The sequence below is a fragment of the Cervus elaphus genome, chromosome 15 (genome assembly GCF_910594005.1).
Source record: "Cervus elaphus chromosome 15, mCerEla1.1, whole genome shotgun sequence".
Taxonomy (NCBI): domain Eukaryota; kingdom Metazoa; phylum Chordata; class Mammalia; order Artiodactyla; family Cervidae; genus Cervus; species Cervus elaphus.
The window spans coordinates 88774064-88787269 of record NC_057829.1 but is presented as its reverse complement, the minus strand read 5'-3'; the positions used below and the strand labels follow the sequence as shown (position 1 = coordinate 88787269).

Sequence of the window (13206 nt, the reverse complement as noted above, 5' to 3'; positions counted from 1 at the left end):
GCGTCTCCCGAGCCTTCCCCAGCTCAGGGCCTGTCAGGCGGCTATGGGGGCACATAGCCCTTGGGTGGGCTTCAGAGCAGGGGGAGAGGGCGCTGGGGTTTGGGGAAGGGGAAGTGGCTGACCACAGGCACACTCAGCCAGAGGCCCAGAGCTCAGCTGGTGAGGGCGAAGGTCAAGAGTGGAAGCAAGGCTGGGAAGAGAGGGTGCAGCCAAAATGTCTTAGGATGAATCAGGAGCATCCAAGGGGCCTCATGGTAAACAGAATGGTGAGAACCACCCCTCTGGGTAAGATCCTGCCAGGTAAACACCCAAGGCATTGAGACACAGGACAAAGCATATGTATTCTAACTGGATCTTTTTATGCCGACAGTTGTCATTATGGCGCTGCTGCTATACATTCAACAAGAATCTCTGGCCCAACTCGGGTTCCTGTCATTAAAACTGTCCAATAGCAACATTTAGCTAATGAGATGAGAGTCATTCTTTCTTTAAAAAGTGTGGGTGGGGGGGTATATTCTTAAGCCATTTTTATTTGAAATGAGCAAGTACTATTAATCAAATTGTTTGTCATGTAAATGACAATAAAACCATCAGGAAGAAAGATCTTAAAACGTGTATATGAACTGGAATTTGTCTTAAACTTTTCCTTTTGTGAGCAGAAAGAACTGTCAAAACAGCACAGTGAGGGCTGTGTTTAAATATTTTCTAAGAAGAGATGAAATCTTAATTCTTTGGTATTCTTCTACATTAGAGGTGGCTGTGATTACAGCATTTCCACTGCAGTATTTGTGGGCAGGGAGAGAGATTCTGGGTTAAGCCTGACGTGGGGTCTGCAGGGTGTGTGCTGGCCAGGTGAGCAGGTGACAGGCCCGGGGAACAGGCTGGGTCAGACCGTAGCAGAGGGGTGACAGGCAGTCCTTCTGCAGGGGGTGCTTACCATGAAAACAGACTTGACCTCAAACCACCTCAGAATGCCAGGCAGTTTATACGCAGTGGTATATATGGTCCTCTCGATCCACATATTCTGCAAAGGGAACACAGACCCAAGGCAGTTAGAAGAAGGATGTTGCAGGCGGCTGACAGCTTCTGCCCTCAGGGGGATCTGCTAGGCTCTGGGAGGCAAGGTCACCAGCCATCCAGGGTACACCTCATGCTCTGCTGAAGCCAGATCATCACACACGACACCTGTTACCTGGCCAGTGGCGCCCACTTCCCCGGTATTTGGAAAAGAAAAATATAACAGATGAGTCAGGAAGAATTATCTGCATCCAACTCAGAGGGGAGGTTCCCTCTGAGTGAGCAGATTTTTGGAAAGGCTCTGATGAGTTTAACACTAGCCTTATTTAGTGTTCAAAAGAAACTTGAGGATGTAAATCCATTGAGGAAGACTGGGCTTCGTAAACGTGACCTTCCACATTCTAATAAAATCAGTCAGCATTTTAATGATTTTTTTTTTTTTTTGTATAACATATGCTTACATCAGAAAATAAAGATATGGAAATAGAAGGCAGAAAAATCACCCAGTACCCAGAGATGATGGAGAAGGAAATGGTAACCCAGTCCAGTATTCTTGCCAGGAAAATCCCATGGACAGAGGAGCCTGGAGGGTTACAGTCCACGGGATCACAGAGTCGGCTACAATGGAGCATACACACACACAAACTTGCACACACTTCCTGAAATGGCACATCTCAGATTGAGGGAGACTGTGTAAGCTGATACACATAATTTCACCTCTGTCCCGTGGCTGCCCTGAACTCCACTGCTGCAGGATGTCGAGCTGGTGGCGGCCTTTACCGGCAAAACCGGTAATAGAAAATCACTGAGTCTGTCCATAGGGGTCCAGATACACAGAGATGGCATAAAGGAATGGCAGCATTTCCAGAAAACTGGGTTGGAACTTGAAAAGCATTCTCCCCAAACCTCAGACTGCAGAGGAGGGGAAAGTGTAGGCCCCGGCGGGGGGCCCAGGGACACAGGCTCCTACTGCCCCCAGGGGCTGGCGGTCAGGCACCGGTCTGGAGACAGCAGTCTGCAGGTTCGGAGCTGCCTGCAGCCACAGCTCACTATTCTCCTCCCTAACGCCCGAAGCCAGCACCCTCCTAGGGGCCTTCAGGCTCCACACTGACTCCTTCCTCCTCCTCTTCCCTGGCCCTGGGTTCCAGAACGTCACCCCCTGGCCAGGTTTGGAGGCGCTGAGCTGCTCTGAGCCCCCGGGCTGGCCTGGCAGGGCAGTACATAGGCTTCCCCGCCTTGGGCCCCAGCCTGGCTTCCTGTGGCCACCAAACCCCAGTGCTTATCTGGAAGCCAGGAGCTTTGTCAGGCCCGTGAAGGACTAAACCCCGTGGCTTCTGAAAGCCTCATCTGCGTGTGAGAGAACCTAATGGGGCCATTACAGGATTTCAGGGCCATTTAGAAAAAGCCTGGCTCTAAGGCTTAGTGCAGCTCCAGCGTCAGGAGCCGCAGTTATTCTTAGCTCTGCCCCAACGGCTGCACGCTCGTCGGCAATTTGCCTGACCTCCTTGTGTCTCTTCCTTCACAGTATGAAAAACCTACATGGCTGTGAGATGTGAGAGGCGTGAGGGAAATTCAAGGAGGACCCGTACATTCTGCCTGGAGGATGCTACATCATGGATCGAGTTACTGCCGAGATGATCAGAGCAGAGATTTCCGTAAAGCCTGGCCCTGGCCTGGGGGAATGGGAGCGGACCTGTCCCTCTCCCCATCACAGACGATGCCACAGTGAAACCCATCACCAAACAGGAGCAGGAAGCCACAGCAACCAAGAAAGAGGGGACTAACTGGGTTTGAAACAACCAGTGTTGACACTGGGGGGGTGCCTCAGAATTTCCCAACTCTGGGCTCCTGGCTGACACACAGGAGGCTGGGCTGGGGAAGGAAAGGGCCTTTCAGGAGTTGTGGCTGGAGGCCCACAGGTGTGGCCCTGAGGATGGAAAGACCACAGGAAACGGGGAACGTGGTAGAAGCTTTGCTGACAGTGCTCTGAGCTGCCCTTTGGGTCAGCAGGAAGGCACTAGTTCAGCTTTGCCCTCCTGCATCCCCAGATACCTGCAGGCAAGGTGCTTGCCAGGGGTCCTCAAAGCTAAGGCTGCCTTGAAATGTCGGCCAATCTAGGGATCTCCAGAGGAGGTTTCTCAGGGCAGGAGGAGAGAGAAATAATAACATTTAAAACAAACAAATAATGTTTTATTTCATGCCTTTTCAAGATGGAATCCATTAAACTGGCTGTGCATATATTTGATTTGTATTTATTTATTTTTGGTTTGTTTGTTTTTTAGGCTGCATTGGGTAGCATGCAGGATCTTAGTTCCCTGATCAGGGATGGATCCCCATGTCTCCCGCATTGGGGGGGGGGTCCAGAGTTTTAACCACTGGACTTCTAGAGAGGTCCCTGTGCCTATATTTTTTTAAAAGGCTGCAAGAACCTGTATTAATATTTCCAGGTCTCTAATGCAGTGTTTTTAACAAGGCACAGACGTTCAGCAGCATGTGGAAACATTTGTGATGGACTGTCACACCTGGGAGACTGTACCCGGCATCCCGTGGGTGGAAGCTGAGGATGCTGTTAAACATCCCTCGAGGCTCAGGACGGCCCACGCCGTGAGAACTGCCCGGGCCTTTGCTCAGTTGCCTGGGGGCACCCTGCTCCGGCATGTAGCGCCAGAGTGAAGTCAGGCTGGGCACTGCTGAGTGAGCACAACCCTCCTCCAGGCTGCATGCCCGAACAGCAGAAAGCCACATAAGCACACAGCGCCTCCGTGAACTTCTTCATGACAGAGGCGCCAGCACCTGCTCCAGGACTCAGAGCCGAAAGGGAGGCTCAGGTCCACGCGGGGGGGAGGCGAGTGTGCTCTGAGCAGAGAAAGACTCTCAAAGCACTGTCACCTTCTCACAGCATCACAGGGACCTTGGTGACATCATCTGTGCAATGGTCATCATTTCACTGAATCTGGAGGGGTCGTATGTCAGGATCTCTGCACATAACGCACACGGGCATCAAACCCTGCATTGTGGGATCTCTGAGGACATGGGTTTTTTGACGGGCAGGTTTGTGAGTGGTGGCATGAGGTTGGGGGGAGGGAGGCAGTTTTTGTTGTTTTACCGCAAATTCGTTGTCTGGGTTTTTCTCTCCCTTGCGGATTGGACGAGAATATTCAAATCGCTGGACCTCATTGACTCTGTAGAAACTGTGCAGAGACAGAGAAATCATTAGCTATTTCACCGGAGAAGCAGCCGATTTGCTTTTAGCCTCGGGATCTGGTCTCCCTACATGTCATTGCATCCCTTAAACACCTCAACCTTGACCTACAGCAGCAGCTGGGCTGTTGCTCCCCACCAGCCTCACAGGAGAGACGCTGGCAGCTGGAAAAATTACCTTGGCTTCTTTGCCTCGTCTCTGTCCCTGCCAACGCTCAGGGGAAAGGAGATGCTGAGTAAGAGTGAAATGGGTGAAAACCGAGAAAAGGTGAGGCAAAGGAGAGAGGGGAGGAAAGCCTTTGTTCTTCATTCATGTGTTTGTTATTTGCAAGTTTTAATTCATGCGTCAATAATTAATGTATTAAATACTTTAACAAGTTTATTAAACTTCTAAGAATGCATCTTGATTATGTTTTAAAGGTTTTGTATATTTTAACTGCAGATCTATAAAAGGCACCTTCTGCAACCACCGAGGGTGGCAGACATGGATGGACAGTTTGCCTTTCTCCCTTGGGAGGGGGTGGATTTCACACACACCCCAGAAGCAGGCTGGGAGGCTTACTCATTTGCCTGCTCTGAAACACAGGTAGGCATTCTCATCAAAGGGAAATACAGGAGCGTGTCCACGGTTCACTATTACTTAATGCCTCTCTCTGAGAAAAAAAAAAATGTCGCAAAACTTAAAAATCTAAGCCTTATGAAAGATATCATTCCTCAATAAACCAAGTCCTGGTTTATTTCCCATGTTTGCTGAGGAATGGTTAAAGAAATGGTAGTGAATTTTGCAGAAGAACCCAACCTGCCAAACTGTAGGATGTAAAACAGCATATCCTGTGCATTATTTGGCCATCAAAGAGGTTACTTTTTTTCAGTGAACAAGGATCAAGTGGAAAAAGAAACTCTTCACATCAAAGAGATGTCTAGCGTATGTTTCTACACCACTGCTAAGTTAGGGGCAGTTCAATGCAGACACATACAACCTCACTCAGATTCAGACACCTGGCCTGTGAGTTTGAAAACCCACCTCTGAGTCCCATATTACGGAATCACCCTGCGGTAGAGGTGAAGAGTCTCTTCACCCCCGGCACCTGGTTCTCCATCAGGAGCATATGTCTGAATCCCTTTGCCTGCCTTCTGGGATCCAAACACTCAGGCCACCAGGCAGGCACACAGACTCAGGTCTCGGGCTGTGGGGCGGGGCCTGTGCCCTGGAGAAAAAGTCTAAGGGGGTCTCTCACCTGGTGGGCCAGAGGGAGACCGGAGTACCCCTCCTCCCCGACTCTCCTTGTCTCAGTCCCAGGTAAGGGACGGCTTCCCACCCTCCCAGCCACACTTGTTCACATCTTCCTTCCCCGCTTTGATGCTGAAGAAAATTAGCTTCCCCTGCTTTTCAAAGCAAACACAGCATCTGAAAAGTTCATCAAAGGCTAACATGCATCCTTCGACAGGTAAAGTTATGAAGAAGAGATCTGTGTACGCCTCTCACCACCCTCCTGTTGGGTCGGGGAAATGGGTTGATTACCTTACAATCTGCTCTGACACGGGCCGGTGAAATTTAGGAGGCAGATCAAGTTTGGGCTTTACTGTGAAGCACTGAATATCTGAAAGTCAAAGGTTAAGGTCATCAACCCCACGTACACTCAACCATCCAAACCAGCGGCTTGGCCATCACTTTCTATCCCACGTGGTTGCCTGAAAGGATACATTGGCCGGGAGAGTTTTTAATGTCTTCGCCCGGTGGGGACGTTGTCTTCATCTTCTCAGCGTTTGGAAACTGAGTCAGTAGCCGAGCTTCAAAATCCTCTCGGCGTTCATACTCTTTCCCTCGATAAATGAACACTTTCCCCTGCAAACAATGACAGGCATTAAACAACACCCCAGGGCAAGGGCCAGGAAAAGTGCACACATAAATGCTTTGGTCTTCAGAATGGGCTGGACAGTGTTTTAAGTGTCACTGAATCGAAGAACAGCTTGTAACTGCAGTGGTCTTACTAATCAAGAACTCAGGAACAGAAGACAGGCAAGTTGATACTGTTGAAGAAGCACTAAACACGACATTATTGAAGTCTGGTCACACATTTCAGCCTTAACAGCAGTGATCAATTGACAAAATCATGAAAAACCAAGTGAGTGATTAGCGTCCACATGCTAGTGGGCAGGAAACGGTCAGACAGGGTGAAGGCACTAGGGCAAATGGACAATGCTGTCCATATTTTCTTCCTCTTTTTGTTCCCAGGTTGTTTTTATTGTTGTTGTTCAGTCGTTAAGTACCGTCCAACTGTGATCCCGTGGACTGCAGCAGGCCAGGATTCCTGTCCTTCATCATCTTCTGGAGGTGGCTCAAACTCATGTCCACTGTGTTGATGACGTCATCCAACCATCTCATCCTCTGTCGTCCCCTTCTCCTCCTGCCCTCAATCTTTCCAAGCATCAGGGTCTTTTCAAATGAGTCAGCTCTTTGCATTAGGTGGCCAAAGTATTGGAATTTCAGCTTCAACATCAGTCCTTCCAATGAATATTCAGGACTGATTTCCTTTAGGATGGACTGGTTGGATCTCCTTGCAGTCCAAGGGACTCTCAATAGTCTTCTCTAGCACTACAATTTGAAAGCATCGATTCTTTGGCGCTCAACCTTCTTTATGGTCCAGCTCTCACATCCATACATGACTACTGGAAAAACCATAGTTTTGACTATATGGACCTCTGTCGGCAAGGTCATGTCTCTGCTTTCATAAGTAGTTTTCATGTTTCCAGAAAGAATTCAAGAGAGCATGAAGTTAAGGTGGGGCCCTGGAGCCTGGGTATGACTTTCCAAGTTGACTCCTACAGGTCACCGCCAGGAGATGAGCAGAACCCAAGGGGCAGGGGTCCAGACAAAGCGGAGAGACCCAAGGCTCCTGGGCCCTCTCCTGGTGCTAAGAGGCTGTCATATGAGCAGCTCTGAGTAGTTTCCCGGTTCGAGGGCTCAAATGGCACCCAAGACCCTCCTGTGGCATCCCAAACGATAATGAATAAGGAGCAGAACCCTCTCCAGTCTGCTGACCGGAACCCGCCGTGCGGGGCTTGTCTCAGTCTGACCCAGCAGCGGACCCTCCATAAACTGTGGATGCGCTTCCTCCCCGAGGTCTCTCAGCGAAGCTAGCCGGTCCCGGGCCCGGCGGCAGCCAGCCCAGCACTGCAACTGCGCCCGGCCTTGCTCTAGGGCTCTCCGCTGTTGTGAACAGTAAGGGGGTCATGGGTCAGGGTCACCCAGCTGGTCAGCAAGGTTCCTGCCTCCGCCCGGAGAGCCCGCAGCTGGGCCGAATCTACTTCCTGTGTCACGACCTCAGGAAATAAATGCCCCTGACTTAATAAGAGCCAAAAAAAAAAAAAAAAATAATAGTCCAGTGGGTGGTGGCTGGACTCCCCTCACTGAATGTTTGGAGTTGTCTTGTGGACAATATTCCATCAACGAAAGACAGAGCAGAGTATAGAGTTCTCCTCCCAAAGACTGAGTTTTGTCCCTCTCGAAGGCCACATCTGTGACCTCCATAAATTCTGAAGAGTCCTCCGAGGGGTTGTTTTGGGTGATGACCTTGTGGGGGTGATCGGGTAACCCTCCTCTCCTCTCAGGCTGCCTCATGAGACCCGCCTGGAGACACGGTCACTCTGTAAGTATGTCGGTAAGGAAAGTTCTGGTTTCAAGAAAAAACACGTCTCCATACCTTCATGGATTCAACATGGGTATTCTGAGCAGTAACTGAGTCACCAAAAAAGGTGTCGACGGGTAGCGTGATGCTACAGCTTCAGGAGGTTCCTGAGTCTCCCCCTCCCCACCCATCTTGCCCCGTCTGAGGGCGGTCTCAACATCGCGAGCCGCGGCAAGGCAGGGACCACGAGCAGAAGCCACAGGGCCCGAGGAACCAGAGGCTGTGGGCTCTGGGTTCTCCTCCCTGGTCCTGGTTGTTGCTTCCATCAGGGACTCTGGGCAAGAGGCTCCAGGCCGGCTGGTCATCAGTTAGGGGCAGCCTTGTTATCAGCCCTGACCCTGCATGGACGCCAGTGTGGAGGAGGGGAGGAGGGACGGGGCGGGGAGGGGAGGGAGGGGGAGGGGCAGGAGAGGAGGAAGGGGGATGAGGGGGAAGAGAAGACAGACAGACCAACAGTTGGATCCTGCAGATTCAGCTCAAAGTCAAAATAAAATCTGAATAATAAATTTTCAAAAAAAAAAAATAGAGCTTCTATGAGGCTCCATGTCTCCCTGCCCTAGTCCAAAGTTATTCTGAGTCCTTTTAAATCACAAAAGAGGGAACAATTTAAAAATTGAATGCTTTTTTCCCCACTTTGTGCTTAGGTATGTCTTAACATGCCCATTACAAGAGAAAAATGTTCTCTTTTCTCTAAAAAAATAATTTCAAGCAGAAACCAAAGTAATACGTAGTCTTAATTAGAAATATAAATACACAGCATGGGCATCTTTTAAGGCTATAAAAAGGCAAACATTTCAGAAATTCAGGATGATTTAATGTATAACAGGCTACTACAAAACTAGCATGCATTTATTAGGCTTTACACTCGAAGGGAGACATAATAATAAAAGTGTATATAAAGGCTTTAATAGAAAAACACTAGTGAGTTATAGATGGAAACACTAATAACATTTTCTAGAAACATCAATTACTTTGCATTCTGAAGTGGTCCCTTCAAGCCTGAAAACAGGAGGGCAGTATACATATAGTCAAAGATATTTATTCCTTGTTAGAACCATAAATATTAATATAAATGCAAAAACTTCCACATGTGATCAGTTCTGAAAGAAACACAAAGGGGAGGGCCAGCGAGTCCGTCCTCAGAGGCTGTGCCCCCAGCGCCACCTGAAGCGGACAAATACCCTGCCCCCTTTCTGGGAATTGCCAATGTCACTGTCAGGTCAACTCCTGACAGGTAGCCTGTGAAGTATAATAAATACATTGCTATAGCCCCACAAAACCAGCCAGGTGTAGCGGGAAAGTCAGTTCAATATTAATCAAGCCCTCTAAGCTAGTTATTCCTGCCTTGCATTGTCCTTTCGACAGGCAGGTGACCCAGCGTGGTCCCTGGAGCGTGCGTCTCGCGTGCCCTCCCGGGAAATTCCTGGCATCAGCTGGCTCGGGGACCGAGAGCTGCTCAGCCCACAGGGTCGCCAGGTCAGGACGCCAGGACAGAGCGTGGTGTCCTTAAATCCTAGCAGTGTCCGCAGAGGGTGACACCCTCCACACCCAGCAGCGCTCAGCTCAGCGTGAGGCGGGGCTTGTCTCTCCCTCTTGATCTTTCTTAGACACGCACACGGAGGCGTTTGTACAGATTCACACGCCTGAGTTAAAGCCTAATTAATTAAATTAATTAATTAAAGATTGGCTTTTAACTTAATGTCAAAATCTTCCTTAATTCAGGGTTATAACCAAACATCCTTTATTCATTCTTTGGAAGGGAGGACTTTCTCCAGAATCTGAGTTTCTGATCAACCACTCTCTTAGGTGTCCATGGCCAGAGCTGCATGACCCAGACTGCAGGGTCAAGGAGAGACTGACCAGCAGCGACAGGGATGGGCCAGATGCCCCAGGCACCCAGCCAGGCCCCTGTGTGTGTGGGTCAACCGACAGGTCACCTCCTGGGGCAGGCCAGCCCTGCAAGGGTCACCTGTTGACATCTCTATAAAGAATGACAGGTCTTCAGCAAGTAAGTCCCTTTTGCTGGTGCCAGTGTGAAGGGATGTCTTATACCCTCAGGGACTCATGGGGGTTTGGAAATACTGGGGCCAAAGAAACATACCTCTGAGGCTGGGAGAGTCTCCCAGCTGGATCTACTGGCCCCAGACACCTGGGAGATCTACCTGCCTGAGACAGGTGTGCCCTAGACACAGTGCCTGCTTCCCTAAAACCAGAAGGATCATGCATGGGCTCCCAGGAGAACAGAAAACCATGTTCCATTAAAAAAAAAAAGATCGTAAGAAATGACAGGCAGACATGGTCAATGGCATCCAAGAAAGAGTTTTTGAGAAACTCTAAACAATTTTTGGGCTCCAAAATCACTGCAAATGGTGACTGCAGCCATGAAATTAAAAGACGCTTACTTCTTGGAAGGAAAGTTATGACCAACCTAGATAGCATGTTAAAAAGCAGAGACATTCCTTTGCCAACAAAGGTCCATCTAGTCAAGGCTATGGTTTTTCCAGTGGTCATGTATGGATGTGAGAGTTGGACTATAAAGAAAGCTGAGTGCAGAAGAATTGATGCTTTTGAACTGTGGTGTTGGAGAAGACTCTTGAGAGTCCCTTGAACTGCAAGGAGATCCAACCCATCCATCCTAAAGGAGATCAGTCCTGGGTGTTCATTGGAAGGACTGATGCTGAAGCTCAAGCTCCAATACTTTGGCCACCTCATGCGAAGAGTTGACTCTTTGGAAAAGACCCTGATGCTGGGAGGGATTGGGGGCAGGAGGAGAAGGGGACGATAGAGGATGAGATGGCTGGATGGCATCTCCAACTTGATGGACATGAGTTTGAGTAAACTCCGGGAGTTGGTGATGGACAGGGAGGCCTGGCGTGCTGCGATTCATGGGGTCGCAAAGAGTGGGACATGACTGAGGGACTGAACTGAATTGAAACAGTTCTACTGGGCTCTTTTTTCTTCCTTTTTTTCTATTTGAAACACTGTTTCCATCCCTAGGTTGCAAAGATCCCCTGGAGAAGGAAATGGCAACCCTCTCCAGTATTCTTGCCTGGGAAATCCCATGGACAGAGGGGCCTGGGGGCAGCGGGGGGTGGGGGGGTGGTCTACCATCCATGGGGTCACAGAGAGTCATACACAGCTCAGTGACTAAACCAGCACCACCAAACAATCATATTAGTAGGCTAGGCAGCGTTTATTTAAAAGACTTCTGGCCTAAAGATTATTGGGTGATTTGACTGATGATCACACTATTTCTTCAATCGTGACAGAGAACATGCTTGTTTCAGGGATGGAGTGTGATTCCGAGTTCCCAGCACTGGAAATTCATTGCCAGTTTCTTGTATAATTTAAAATAAACATGCTCGGAAATTCCCTGGCGATCCAAGGGCTAGGGCTCTGTACTCTCACTGCCAAGGACCCAGGTTTGATTCCTGGTTGAGGATCCAAGATCCCACAAGCCACACAACCGAAAGAAGAAACAAAAACACGCACATGTTCATAGCAGCATTACTCATATTAGCCCAGACAACGTCCGCCAAGGATGAACAGATGAACAAACTGTGGTGCATTGCCATGAGGGGATATTACTCTTCCAGAAGAAGGAATGAAGCTCTGATACACACTAGCATGTGGATCAGCCTTGAAGACATTATGCTAAGGGAAGTGAGCCAAACACAAAAGCACACATTTTATACGATTCCACTTGAATGGGGTCCGTAGAGTCAAGTAAATTCTGAGGCAGAAAGTAAGCTCTGGGCGGGGAGGAGAGATGGCAAAATTATTATTTACTGGGATCGGAGTTCTAATTTCGGAATATGAAAATAATCTGGAGATGGGTGGTGGGAACAGCTGCACAACAGGGTAAATATACTTAACGCCACTGAACTGCAGACTGAAAGATAGTGACGATGGTAACTTCTACGTTATGCATGGCTGTTCTTGAGCTGCTCAGTCATGTCTGACTCTTTGTGACCCCATGGACTATAGCTCACCAGGTTCCTCTGTCCATGGGATTCTCCAAGCAAGAATACTGGAGTGGGTTGTCATTTCCTTCTCCAGGGGATCTTCCTAACCCAGGGACTGAATCCGCATCTCCTGCATTGGCAGGTAGATTTCTTGACCACTGAGCCACCAGGGAAGCCCTATGTTATGCATTTCTTACTATAATTTTTAAAATACACATAAATCTCTGAAGAAGAGTTCTCTTTAGGAAAAGAGGGATGGAATGCTTATATGCAATCAAAAAAAAAAAAAACCATTATCAGCCCCTTCCTAGCAACCTGAGCCAAGCACAGAGGTAAGAAAATAATATAGAGAGTCACTTAGCTGGTGGCTCAGTTGGTAAAATATCTGCCTGCAGTGCAGGAGACCCGGGTTCGATCCTTGGGTCAGGAAGATCCTCTGGAGGAGGAAATGACAAACCACTCAGGTATCCTTGCCTGGAAAATCCCATAGACAGAGGAGCCTGGTGAGCTGCAGTCCATGGGTTGCAAAGAGTCGGACACAACTGAGCGATTTGAGACGGAAACCAAATCCTTCCTCGGAAAGAGGAGACACTGGCTGCCCAGGGAGCAGCGGTGACCCAATCCAAACAGAACCCAGAGTTACCCGAAGGAAGGTGGGGAATCCTTGTCCGTAGTAACCGACGGCAAAATAGTCAGGCTTCGGACGTATCACCTTGACGATGTTTTCATAAAACTGAGCCTGTTTTTTCTGAAAAGAAGAGAAGAAACACATTTCAGGTTTGAATGGAGTATCTGAGCATCCGTGGGTCTGGATTCTTACAGCTTTGGCAATTCCAGGGGGTGGGAGGGGTAGAAGGTGGGGGAACGCTGATGCAGGCGTGGAATTTAATCTCACCGCAAAGCTTTTGACAGTACTTTTCATTCATTGCCCGGCATTCAGCAGGCGAATCTGACCAGAAAGCCAAATTCAGCAACCGGCTGTGATTTACCGGTGTTTTCATCACCAAAGAGGTGCCAGAGAGACGGCTTTTATTCTGATTCAATGTCTGGTCTTCAGTATTTTTAAAACATGGTATCGGTCAGATAATGGGATACATTAAAAAAAGGATTTAAAAGAGCAGAACTCTGTTCCACATTCATGATACACATTACAACATCATTAAGTCGATCTTCTGAATACAAAAATGATTCAGCAGAGAAAGCGGTAATTAGAAAGTGATAGCTTTATGAAAGGACAAAGGGTTGGGCCACCCTCCATCAGTCCTTCATGGAGATGGGCTCAGAGCTGAAACCACGGGAGCCTCCTGGAGACCTCCGAGCATCCAGACCACTGG

General features: G+C 48.8%; 1 protein-coding gene across 2 annotated transcripts in view; it reads right to left on the bottom strand.

Moving 5' to 3' along the window:
- DOCK1 (dedicator of cytokinesis 1) overlaps positions 1-13206 on the bottom strand; it is a 546606-nt gene that overhangs the window by 34061 nt on the left and 499339 nt on the right. For both annotated transcript variants that reach the window (XM_043926662.1, XM_043926663.1), the window contains exons 40-44: positions 12516-12620; positions 5923-6064; positions 5741-5819; positions 4124-4208; positions 938-1024 (exon numbers count right to left, since the gene is read on the bottom strand). In XM_043926662.1, coding sequence (XP_043782597.1) covers positions 938-1024; positions 4124-4208; positions 5741-5819; positions 5923-6064; positions 12516-12620 — 498 coding nt within the window. The remainder of the gene's footprint in view (positions 1-937; positions 1025-4123; positions 4209-5740; positions 5820-5922; positions 6065-12515; positions 12621-13206) is intronic.